Source organism: Equus quagga, chromosome 11, assembly GCF_021613505.1.
Source record: "Equus quagga isolate Etosha38 chromosome 11, UCLA_HA_Equagga_1.0, whole genome shotgun sequence".
Taxonomy (NCBI): Eukaryota; Metazoa; Chordata; class Mammalia; order Perissodactyla; family Equidae; genus Equus; species Equus quagga.
In genome coordinates, this window is record NC_060277.1 from 67327106 (window position 1) to 67338566 (window position 11461).

At 57.5% G+C, this 11461-nt stretch overlaps 2 protein-coding genes across 3 annotated transcripts; one reads left to right on the top strand and one right to left on the bottom strand.

The window, feature by feature from the left end:
* Positions 1–191: 191 nt before the first annotated feature.
* Positions 192–3088, bottom strand: PFN1 (profilin 1). Its single transcript, XM_046674406.1, has 3 exons — positions 2805–3088; positions 1166–1358; positions 192–544 (listed from the first exon to the last, which is right to left on the bottom strand). Exons 1-3 carry the CDS (start codon positions 2934–2936, stop codon positions 447–449), a joined length of 423 nt encoding a protein of 140 aa, XP_046530362.1. The 5' UTR covers positions 2937–3088; the 3' UTR covers positions 192–446.
* A 2134-nt stretch (positions 3089–5222) lies between these two features.
* On the top strand, positions 5223–10787 carry ENO3 (enolase 3). 2 transcript variants are annotated; one of them, XM_046674451.1, is made up of 12 exons: positions 5223–5253; positions 6496–6582; positions 6841–6936; positions 7085–7143; positions 7328–7397; positions 7793–7926; positions 8858–9080; positions 9186–9383; positions 9584–9785; positions 10219–10327; positions 10493–10551; positions 10636–10787. In XM_046674451.1, the coding sequence occupies exons 1-12, from the start codon at positions 5238–5240 to the stop codon at positions 10703–10705; spliced, it is 1323 nt and encodes a 440-aa protein (XP_046530407.1). In that variant the 5' UTR covers positions 5223–5237; the 3' UTR covers positions 10706–10787. The 2 variants fall into 2 exon arrangements, with proteins under 2 accessions (XP_046530407.1, XP_046530408.1); XM_046674452.1 differs by lacking the exon at positions 5223–5253 and adding an exon at positions 5717–5848.
* The last annotated feature ends 674 nt before the right edge of the window (positions 10788–11461 follow it).

The following is an 11461-nucleotide window of genomic DNA, read 5'->3' on the forward strand; positions in this document are numbered from 1 at the left end:
ACACTGCCGACCTAGGGCTGGAAATGCCCCCGTGGAAGGGCTGGGCCAGCTGGCTAGGTAGGCCTGAAGCAGGTGCTTAGTCCTGGAAGTAGTGCCTCAACACTCTTGCTCCTAACCCCAAGCCAGGATAAAGGAGGCAGGTACAGAGAGTGTCCTCCATCCTGACACCCAGGCTAAAACCACACAGCACCTTGTTAGTAGAATCTTTTTTATTCAGAAAAAAAACCCAAAAAACAAAAAAGTTTTCCAACCACACACAGGAGGGGTATGGGTAGGGGGAGGTGTCTGTCCATCCAGCCCCGGCCCCCAGCCCATGTGGTTTTGGCAGCAATAAGGGATGTGGGGTAATGGCCCCAAAAATAAAAATGGTGTATGTGTGTGTATGGGAAGGGAAGGAAAGGGGTGCAAAAGCAGTGGGGAGTGGTGGAGGGAAGGGACAGACGAGGTCAGTACTGGGAACGCCGCAGGTGGGAGGCCATTTCATAACATTTCTTGTTGATCATACCACCGTGGACACCTTCTTTGCCCATCAGCAGGACTAGCGCTAGAGGAAAGAGAAAGAAGGCTAGGACCCAGGTGTCACAATTCCACCCCCTGCCAGCTGTTCAGCAGCTGTCCAGCCCTGGGGCTGTAACCCAACCTCATCTCTCCCAACCCCGCCCCCCCACACACAGGCAGGCTGTCAGTCACCCTGAAACAATAGGGCTTTTCAAAAGGGGAAAATCAAGCTTAAAGGCTGGAAAGGAACCCGCTAAAATTTAGGGGTCAAAGGCGTGTAGACTGTTGACTCGTGTTAAGGCTAGAAATGGCTGTAGAGGAGCCTGCCGCCTCCGAGTTTTAACAGAAGGCTCAAAAGATGAGAGCTAAGTGCGGACTTACGACCAACAGTCTACCTCCTCCAAGGAAACAGGGAGTTTCTCGTCCGAAAAGGCTCAAGGCAGGAAGGAACTTAAGAGGTAATACAGTTCAACTTCTTTATATTACAAGATGAGGAACTGAGACGGAACTGGAGGGACTATCCAGAGTCCCAGCATCCAGCAGGCTGGGAGCCAAAGCTGGTCTGGTCCCTTCATACTGAGGAGGAACCACACAGAAAAAGCAGCCAAAAAATTAACAGGAGGAGGTACACTAGGGACCTTGGAGCTAGTAAGATTCAGAAACTCACTCTTGGCAGTCATGGTGACAGTGATGTTGAAGGTGGGGGCTCCGCCGGTGCTCTTGGTACGAAGATCCATGGTAAATTCTCCATCCTGCAGCAGTGAGTCCCGGATCACAGAACATTTCTGGCCCCCAAGTGTCAGCCCATTCACGAAAAAACTTGACCGGTCTTTGCCAACCAGGACACCAACCTCAGCTGGCTGGAAGGGGAACCAAATTAGTACACCCACCGAGTTACTATACTAAGGTTCCCATCATCTCCAAGGACCCACCTGCCTTCCACTTCCCAGAACTAGAGCCCCCCGGTGGGGAGAGGCATAGGTTATGTGCTTTGTACACAGGACTGTTAGAAGTCAGTGCACAAAAAGATTATGATCCTCAAACCTAGGGAATAGTAATAGGAAGGGACAACATGCTTCCTTTGGAGACTTAGACCTGGTTTAATAGGGAAAGCAAACCCAGGAAATAGAGGGCGAAAAGCCAGTGAGGATAGTGCAGTAACACGGAGTGGGGAGCCTTTGGATGCTCAGAACTCTCCTTCAGGAAAAGCAGAAGCGAAGAGGGGAAGGGAGGGGGCGGGCTAAGCAGGAGAAGCAGCTTTGCCCTTATTTGGTCAAAGGTTCTGCAGGAGTTGTTAGGGGCCCGGACGCCTGGGTCTCCAAGTAACCTAAGAGCTTAGGTCTAGGTTATCTATGCCCCACGATGAGGAATCAGATCCCTGGGGGCTTTCCGGGAAAGTCGGAAAACTTTTGAAGGGGGCCCGGGGCTAGACCCAGCAAGCCAGCTCTCGGGTCTAGATACCCTAGGGAACCTTTCTCCCCTCCCCCTTACACCCCAAATCCCCACATCCGGTCCCCTCCCGCCCGGAAATCCCCTTCCCCCCCCTTTTGAACTTCCGCTCCCCCTCCCCACTTCCGGGCAGTGTGGACAGGGGAGGTGGTGATGGGGACAGCAGTAGTCATCCCCTATTCCTTCACTCATACTGTCCTAGAACTTCTCACAAAGTTCCCCTGCTGCAGGCCCCGCCGGATGGCGGGAAGGGAGGGCGAGGGGACTTCCGGGATTGTTCTCACAGGAATGTTGAGTCCAACATGCCGACTTCGGGGGGAGGGGGGGCGTGTGGCGGCCTCGCCCTCTCTAATGGAGTTGGGAGGGGCAGGGAGCCCAGAGGACGGGCATAGGACCCAGGCCACGCGACTGGGGCTCCCACCCGCATAAAGAGAAACAATGGTGGAGGGGGCGCGAGCGGGCGGCCGGAAGTAGAGCTGGGGGTCCACGGGTCCCCAAGTCCCCTCTCAATCACAATCCCTGGTTGAAATTGCAGCGCGTGCCCGCCTCGCCCTGGAGGAGGCGGAAGTGGGCCGCCGCACCGGGCGGCGCGCCCCTCCCCGCCCTGTGCCCCGGATGTAACGCCCCGTCGCAGAAAGCGGGGCGGCGGGCGGGACGGGCACCGCCGCCTGGGGCGTAGGACTTGGGGGGCAACAGAGGGACCCGTTCACGTGCAGCCGCCATTCATGCCGCTTCCTGGGCAAGGACCGGGTCACGGCCATTCGCTGCCCTCCCCAGACCGCGCCCGCCCCCACCCAAGTCCCTCCCTCAGCGTCCTAGCCCGGCCAGTGCCCCAGACCGCGCAGGCCTCGCAGTACCGTGATGTTGACGAAGGTTTTCCCGGGGACGGCGGCCCAGACGGAGGGCGAGTCCTTATAGCCCACGATGGCCGCGTCCTGACAGGTCCCGTCCGCCATGAGGTTGTCGATGTAGGCGTTCCACCCGGCCATGGCGCTGCTGCTGGGGCTGCTCTCGGCGCTGCTGCTGGGGCCGCGGGCTGGGCTCGGGCTGCCTCGGGCTGGCGGGCGGGGGGAGGCGGAGAGCTTGGGGCACGCGCTGCTGTCCGGACCGCGGCTCTGCTAGCTGTGCAGCAGCCCTCGCACCGCCACTTCCTGCTCCTCCCCCCCTCCTCTAGATTTTTATTTGCAAAGGGCGGTAGGGGCGGGGCCTGCTCCCCGCTCCCTCCCTCCCCCCTCTTGCCTGCCCAGATACCGAACTTTGCAAATGCAATTTTAAAAATCCCTCCCCCTATTGCAAAATTTGCAGAGTTCGAGTGAAAGCAATGTCAAAGGCTGGGGGGGGGGGGGCAGGGAAAGGTTAGGGTTTGGGCTCGCTCCAGTTCTCATTGAATATAAACTAGTCTTTGGGATAGGGGAAGGGAGTGAGCCGGAGGGAGGAAAGAAAGTGAAAGGAGGAAGAATTAGCAAGCTGCAAATTTAGCAAATTAAAGAGGGTTTGGGGAACTCAGGGTTAAATGGAACGACTCCCCCTTCCCCCACCTCCGCCGAAGGGAAGGAACGGCGGGTGGCGGCGGCGCGTGCGCCCGCGCCCGCGCCTGCGCCGGGGCCGGGTGGGAAGGCGCGTGGGGCGGTTGGGGCCGGCGGCCGGCTTCGCGGGCGCGCGCCGGGCGCCTCTGGCCGGACCGATTTGGACCCGCAAGCCAAGGAAGGCGGGCCGGGGACGTGTCTCCCGCCGGGCGGAAGGGGCGGGGGCGAGGCGCGCGCGTTACCGCTTCTCCACTCTTGATTTTATTTATTCAAGAAACAAGGGAGCTAGGGGAATTTGACAAAATAGCCTAGCCGTTTACAGAGTTGAAGGCATCCACTGGGGACACTTGTGTCCCCAGCATCTCCGTGGGTGGCACAAGTTGGACTCACTAGAGCCCACTCCCATTCCAGGGGATTATCCCTTGCTGGATCAGTTCCAGCCCCGAGCCCCACAGCGACGTCCCAGCCCCGCCCGTCCCCTGGCCAGCAGTTTGGGTCACTAGCCGTGCCTCTTGGCCCGTCTCTGCAGAGGTCACTGGGCGCGGGCGCCCACGAGGCGAGACGGACGGGACTATTTTTCAAGGCGGAAGAATACTAAGAAGTTTCAAGATTTGCAACTTTTTCAAGAAGGGGAAAGTCCCTTCTACTTTGGACCAGTTGGGGTTTTTTTTCTTCTTCTTTTTCAGTAAAACTTATGCTAAGAACTTGCGTGCGATTAGTTCTCTCGCCTACAACTGGGAAGGGGGTGGGGCAGGACCTCGCGGCGGGCTTAGGTGAATTGGTCTTCCCTGGCCAGTCTGGCCGCCGAGGGGCTGGGCCGCTTCCGGTCCCTCGGGGGAGGGGCGCCTCCGGGGCTGGCAGGGGCGTCGTTTCTGTCTTCCTCCCGAGTCCGGCGTGGTTCCCTGCGGCCACTCCGAGCCCTTTGGGCATCCGATGCCCCCCGAGCCCGTGTTCCTCGACAGCCGGCGTGGCTGAGTCACTGGCCCGCTAGGGCAGGGCCACACTCAGGCACGTGGCAGCGCTCCCCGCCCGCCATCTCCTGACCTCTCACCTGCCGCACCCCCTACTCCCGGGTGGAAAAATCCCGGGAGGGAGCGGCCAGAGATAAGGGGGGAGGGGCGAGATGGGACATGGGGGGAGGGATCCTGGGGTGGGGGCTGACAGGCAGACTCTGCGGGGCCGGGAGGGGCACTAGGAGAGGGCCGCGGGGGTGAGTCACCGGGCGCGGGCCGCTCCGGCGCCGGCGGGAGGGACCTCCGAGTCGGGGGCGAGGAGCCGAGGCGCCCTGTGACCCTCGCCGGCTGTCCGGCCGGCCCGAGCCTCGGCGTGCCTCCCTCTCCCGGCCAGGGCTGCTGCAGAACTCGGGGCAGCCCCACACTCCCCCCAGGCCCGCCCAGGCGGACACGGTTACCGAATGCAGAGACCCACCTCCCTGCAATGCTCCGAGCGGACCGCCGGACTGGCCCCGGGCGTTCGGACGCTCACAAAGGGCCACTCCCCTCCTCCCGTCCATTCATTTTTTTCACTCCTGATTCAGCATCATTCATTGATGGGCTGGGACCGCGCCCTGAAGTGCCCGCAGTCGTTAGGGAAAGGGGCTCCTGACTGACAGTCTCCACGCACGGCGATAAGTGCTGTCCTAGCGCTATCAGCAGGGAGCCGCGCCAACTTTGAGGGCCCGTCTAAATTTGGCTCCCTGCTCCCTTCTCCACCCTCTTGCTGGCCTAGAGAGGGTAGGATGGGATGGAGCCCAGAGAGGCCGCTATGAGGACCCTGAGAGGTGAGACCCTCTCGCCTTCGGAGTCGGGGGTTCAATTTTAGACCTCAGAGCTTGCCCAGAACCCCCAGCCCCCTCCCCTACTCAGGGCAGAGGCAGCTCTGCGCCCGCCAAGTGAGCTGAGCATGTGTGGATGTCAATCCTGCAGCCCCTCTTCCAGGCCCCCTCCCCAGTCCTGCAGTGCTCAGGTTACTCGTGGCCTTTCCTAAAGGGCAGTCGTTCCTCTTTAACCTTTGCAAAAGGGGAATATAATCCTGGGGAGGGGAGAGACCCCCCTAGTCTGAAGTCCCTCCCCTGCTCCTCCCCAGTGGTAGAATTAAAAGTAGGGACTTTACTGGGAGACAGAGAGAAAGGATAGGAGTGATTGGCCTTTGGGAAGGGGGCAGGTGCCCAGGGCCAAAGGCTTCTTTAGGCTGTAGTGGGCACTTGGCTACCAGCCCAGTGTGGAGGGGGAGGATGGAGAGGGAGAGAGGCGGAGCTGGCTGGGGGACAGGGAGGCTCGGGGATAAATGCCCAGCCTGAGAGGGGGTGAACTGACTGTGTCCCAGCTGCCACCAAACTCGGAGCTCACCTCAAACTTCCAGTGAAGACAACCCAGGTCTGATGAATCTTTCATCCCCGGAGGATGGGCCTTGTAAAGGGCGCGGGTGGCGCTGGCTTGGAGCAATCGGGGGAAACGTCGGCTTTTTTTCCTCCTGACACTGGGAGTGCTTGAGAAAGACTGGAGGGGTTGGAGCAAGCAGGATGGGAGTACCCAAAGAGAGGGAAATGAGACTGAAGAGAGGCAGGCAGAGATGGCGACAGAAGAGTAGTCAGAGTTGGAGGCAGGGGAGGAATTTGGGGCCCCTCGAGGATTTGGAGAAGACTGAGGAGCAGGAAAATGAGAACCAGAATAACAGGAGAGGATTTGCGGGCTAGGAAGCCATGGAGAACAGATTGCTTTACCAGAGGGTGCGGGGAGAAGGCATAAGTGCAGCCCTGTGGGAGATGGGGGTTCAGGGAGTAGTGGAATCTGGGGAGTCAGAAAAGAGAGGCCCCTGGAGTCTTAGGATGGGAGGGTGGAATAGGAGCTGTTCTGAGTGGGGGAGGGGGCTCGCCTGCCTCTTTGGTCTGTGACCTTTTTGTGGGATATTTTTAGCTCCAGCACCTGCCTTCTTGGGGTGGGGAAGACTCTTAAAGGGCAAGGGATTTTGGGTTCCTTAAGGGATCAACTGTTCGCACTCACTCACGTCTCCTGTCCTGCAGCCATGGCCATGCAGAAAATCTTTGCCCGGGAAATCCTGGACTCCAGGGGCAACCCCACGGTGGAGGTGGACCTGCACACAGCCAAGGGTAACATAGGCCCATTGAAATGGTTTGCCTTGGAAGACCCTCAACCCCATCAGGCCTTTGTCTCCCATCTCTGTGCCACAACCTCTCCTTTTTCTGGGATCCCCTTCCCCAGAGTTCTTCCCAGGCCTTCCTCTTCTAACCCGCCTCCCCAGCGAGGAGAAGCAGGAGTGTCTGCCTCCTGCCCTGGGCTCAGAGGATACTTCGGCCCTTAGTGGGTGGATGGGGCTCCCTGTGATCTTCCAATTCCTCCTGCCCCAGGCCGATTCCGAGCAGCTGTGCCCAGTGGAGCTTCCACAGGTATCTATGAAGCTCTGGAACTAAGAGACGGAGACAAATCTCGCTACCTGGGGAAAGGTGAGGAAAGACCGACGCTGGAGGGGCCTGTGTGGGGGGTAGGTTTGAGGACAGGGGCACACAACGTCTGCATGGGGTGGAGGACTGGGGTCCACAGGAGGAGACCTGATGGAATCAGAGAGCTGAACCCCACCTCTGGCCTTTCTAGGGGTCCTGAAGGCTGTGGAGCACATCAACAAGACTCTAGGCCCTGCTCTGCTGGAAAAGGCAAGTGGAGGAGCCTGCATCCCCCTCCCCCATGCCCCTGTCGCTTCATCCCAAGCAGCTCATGCCTGGGAGAGGCCAACTATTCCATCTCCCCAGACACCCGCGCTTCCCCTTCCTCTGGCACGTACCCCGGCTCCTAGGAAGCCTGACCTCTGCTCTCCCCTCCTCCAACCTGCCCTTCCAGAAACTAAGTGTTGTGGATCAAGAAAAAGTTGACAAATTTATGATTGAGCTGGATGGGACCGAGAATAAGTGTGAGTGAAGGGCTAGGGATAGGGGAGAGGGTGGGGTGTGGGAGGGGTCGGAGAGACCACGGCCGAGGTCTGGTTAGGATTATTTCTGTGTCCCATATTTTGGGGCACACCGTAGCTGGATGGACTTTTATTCATTCCACAGGCATTTCCTGATGCCTGCTCTCTGCCAGGCCTAGGCCGGTCTGTGGATGCAGACGTGAAGCCGACACATTCCCCTGGGGTGGGGGCTCCTGGGGCACATCGGGCTGCTGGGAGAGATCTATTAAGAAACTCTTAATGCCCTGTGGTTTGGAGTTCTGGATTCTTCCTGGGGTGACCAGAGGGAATGTTTGAGGAGATGACCCCAAACCCTAGGGGAACAGCTCTCATCCTTTCTTTGTGCTTGCTTCCCCCAGCCAAGTTTGGGGCCAATGCCATCCTGGGCGTATCCCTGGCTGTGTGTAAGGCTGGAGCAGCTGAGAAGGGAGTCCCGCTCTACCGACACATCGCAGATCTCGCTGGGAACCCGGACCTGGTCCTCCCAGTGCCTGTGAGTGCAGCTGCCCCTGCCAGATCCCACAGTGACAGAGTTGCCCCACCCAGCGAGGATTGCATAAGCAGCCCCTGGAAAGTCCACCTTCCAGACCCAGCTCCAAAGAAGTGGTTTCCTGAAATGGAACCTCTCCTGCTGCGGTCCTGCCCCTCCCTCTTTCCCACAAGCCAAACCTTCCCTTAAGCCTCTCTGCTTCTTCCCCTGATGTAACCAGGTCCCTCCCATTCCAGGCCTAGGCTCAATGACTCCCACTTCTCATTCTGCCCTGTACCCCAACCCCCAGATCAGATTGAGAGCTCCTTCATGGCAAGCATCTTGGCATTTCTTTGTATTTTCTTTAATCTTTGTTAAACCAAATTCCCTCTTTATAGAAACCCTTTGAATTTAATCTCAATGATAATGTTATCATTTACTGTTGCTTATGAGGCAGATTGTATGAAAACATGAGCTCTGGAGACAGGCTGCCAGGTTCCAGTCCTGGTTTTACTAGTTTCCTAGTTGTGTGATCTTAGGCAAGTTGATTTAACCTCTCTATGCCTCATTTTCCCCATCTATAAAATGGGGGAATAATAAGAGTGCCTACTTAATAGGGTTGTTTTGAGAATGAAATGAGCTAATAGAATATGTAAAGTGCTTAGCACAGTGCCTGGCCTGTGGTAAGTGCTGCAACAGTGTTAACTGTTACACACCAGGCACATGCTAAGAACTTTCCGTTCAGTTTCTCTAGTTTTCAGCATAAGATCCTGCAGATAAGCTGGTGGTATCCCCATTTTATAGAAATGAGGAAAGAGGCTCTGAGGAGTAGAATTACTCATCCGAGATCACTCAGCTGTTAGTAGGAAGCCAGGATTCCACTTCCACAAATCCCCCTAACCCTTCCTGATCCCTCACCCCCTGGCCCAGGTCTGAATGCCCTCTCCCCGCTCAGGCCTTCAATGTGATCAATGGGGGCTCCCATGCTGGAAACAAGCTGGCCATGCAGGAGTTCATGATTCTGCCCGTGGGAGCCAGCTCCTTCAAGGAAGCCATGCGCATTGGTGCTGAGGTCTACCACCACCTCAAGGGGGTCATCAAGGCCAAGTATGGGAAGGACGCCACCAATGTGGGCGACGAGGGTGGCTTCGCACCCAACATCCTGGAGAACAATGAGGGTCAGTGTCAATGCTAGAAGGGGTAGAGCCCCTGGCTCCCACAGAGAAGGGGCTGCAGAGATAGGGTGCCATGGAGCCTCAGGTCCTCTCTTGCCTCTCTCTCAGCCCTGGAGCTGCTGAAGACGGCCATCCAAGCAGCTGGTTACCCAGACAAGGTGGTGATTGGCATGGATGTGGCAGCATCAGAGTTCTATCGCAACGGGAAGTACGATCTAGACTTCAAGTCACCTGATGACCCCGCACGGCACATCACTGGGGAGAAGCTGGGGGAGCTATACAAGAACTTCATCAAGAACTATCCTGGTGAGACCCCAGGTGTTCCACTGCTGCTGCCCGAGTTCCTGGCAACTGCCCAACCCACTGACCTCAGTGCCTCCACTGCCACAAATTTGGTCCTTCCAATCCTTAGCCCCATCAAAATCCCACCCAAACTCTTCTGACCTGTCACCCCTCCATGGGGCCCTTCTAACCTTTCACCCAACTCTGCCCCCATCTCCCACCAGTGGTCTCCATCGAGGACCCCTTTGACCAGGATGACTGGGCCACCTGGACCTCGTTCCTCTCGGGGGTCAACATCCAGATCGTGGGGGATGACCTCACAGTTACCAACCCCAAGAGGATTGCCCAGGCCGTTCAGAAGAAGGCCTGCAACTGCCTGTTGCTGAAGGTCAACCAGATTGGCTCGGTGACCGAATCCATCCAGGCGTGAGTGCCTCCTGGCCTGGGGTGCACCATGGCTTCCATCTGTCCAAGCTCTGCCCACTCCAGCTACAGCCTTGCCCACTAACTCCAAGGCTGACTTTCCTCTGGCTCCTGACCCATTCCCTCCCTCCTAACTTCAAGGCTTTGTCTAACCCTTGGCCTGACCCCAAGAGCTTTGCTACTGTGACCCTGCCATGCCCCATCCCCACCCCATGCCATTCCTCTCTCCCAGATTCCACCCTTCTTCCCACCAGCATCTCAGGAGTCCAAATTCAAGATCAAGAATCTCCCCCTTCTCTCCTCCTTCCTGAAGAACTTAGTCATTACCCTCCCTGCAAAGTGCCCACTCCTCAAAACAAGGGGAGAGCGCCACCAGCCCTTGGCTTTCCCCCTGAGGAGGCCCCATTAGGCCTTATCAAATGTCCTCTCTACCTAGCTGCAAACTGGCCCAGTCTAATGGCTGGGGGGTGATGGTGAGCCACCGCTCTGGGGAGACTGAGGATACGTTCATCGCCGACCTCGTGGTGGGGCTCTGCACCGGACAGGTACTCATGGCTCCCCTCTGCCAAGCACCTGGCCAAGTTTTCTTGGGGTCCCTGGCCTCCTGCCCCTGAGTTGAATGCCACCACAGGCTGCTCCCTCAGGGCCAGGCCCAGGCCCAATCTCTCTCCAGCCTGCTGCAAACCTCCGAATCCCTCTTCCCTCCTCAGATCAAGACTGGTGCCCCCTGCCGCTCAGAGCGTCTGGCCAAATACAACCAGCTCATGAGGTACAGTGGTGCAGTGTGCCTGGCGGGGGCGGCCGACGGCTGTTGGGTTGGAAGGGCACAGCTCTGACTTTATCTGCCTTCCAGGATCGAGGAGGCTCTCGGGGACAAAGCTGTCTTTGCTGGACGCAAGTTCCGTAACCCAAAGGCCAAGTGAGAAGCCGGAGGCCCCAGGACCCCACAGGACAGATCTAGGCCTTCAAGCCCTTCTTCCTGAAATAAACAGTGGTGTCAATCAAGACAGTGGCATGCTCTTTTGTGGGAGGGAGGAGATGCTGGTCTCTGGACTGGGTAAGACAGGAGGTGGAGAGGTGGGGGCAGGAAGGGGAGAACAGACGTGGGACTTGCTGGGATGAGGAGGCAGTGAGGGACTGGTCAGAGGAAGTTGGACTGGATCTAGAACGACAAAGTTCACATTTTGGAAGGAGGCTGGGGGAGCAGGTGTCATGTGTGAAATGAAGCTGAAGAGGCACTGATGGAACATGGAACCAGCCCCAGAAGGGCAGCAGGGTGGGGGACCAAGGGTCTGACATCACCGTGAGGGGGCAGCTGGATCAGGTCTGCCGCTAAGTTGAAGTGCACGGTCTGCAGACTGCTCATCCTCATGAAGTCCGAGTGTGCTGCGAGGATGCGGTACCTAGAGCAGCTTCTTCTATGGAACGCTGAGGATCTGGAACTATTCTAAATATCTGGCATATTGACTTGTGTAATCTTTGAAATGGTCCTATCAGGTAGTTACCATAATTATCCCCATTTACACGTGAGGAAACTGAAGCACAAAAAGGTAAAAGACCTTACCTAAGGTAAAAGTAACTGGCAGAGCCAGGTGCCAAGGCTAGGCCATTTGGCTCTAGCAATTGTGCTTTTAAAATACTATTTCTGGGGCCAGCCCCATGGCTGAGTGGTTAAGTTC

Coding starts and splice junctions, on each gene's coding strand:
- PFN1 (XM_046674406.1), bottom strand. CDS start 2,936: ATGGCCGGGTGGAACGCCTACATCGACAACCTCATGGCGGACGGGACC. Junction 1,359..2,804: donor AAACCTTCGTCAACATCACG/GTACTGCGAGGC, acceptor TTCCCCTTCCAG/CCAGCTGAGGTTGGTGTCCT. Junction 545..1,165: donor TGTCACCATGACTGCCAAGA/GTGAGTTTCTGA, acceptor TCTTTCCTCTAG/CGCTAGTCCTGCTGATGGGC.
- ENO3 (XM_046674451.1), top strand. Junction 9,081..9,185: donor CATCCTGGAGAACAATGAGG/GTCAGTGTCAAT, acceptor CCTCTCTCTCAG/CCCTGGAGCTGCTGAAGACG. Junction 10,552..10,635: donor AAATACAACCAGCTCATGAG/GTACAGTGGTGC, acceptor TCTGCCTTCCAG/GATCGAGGAGGCTCTCGGGG.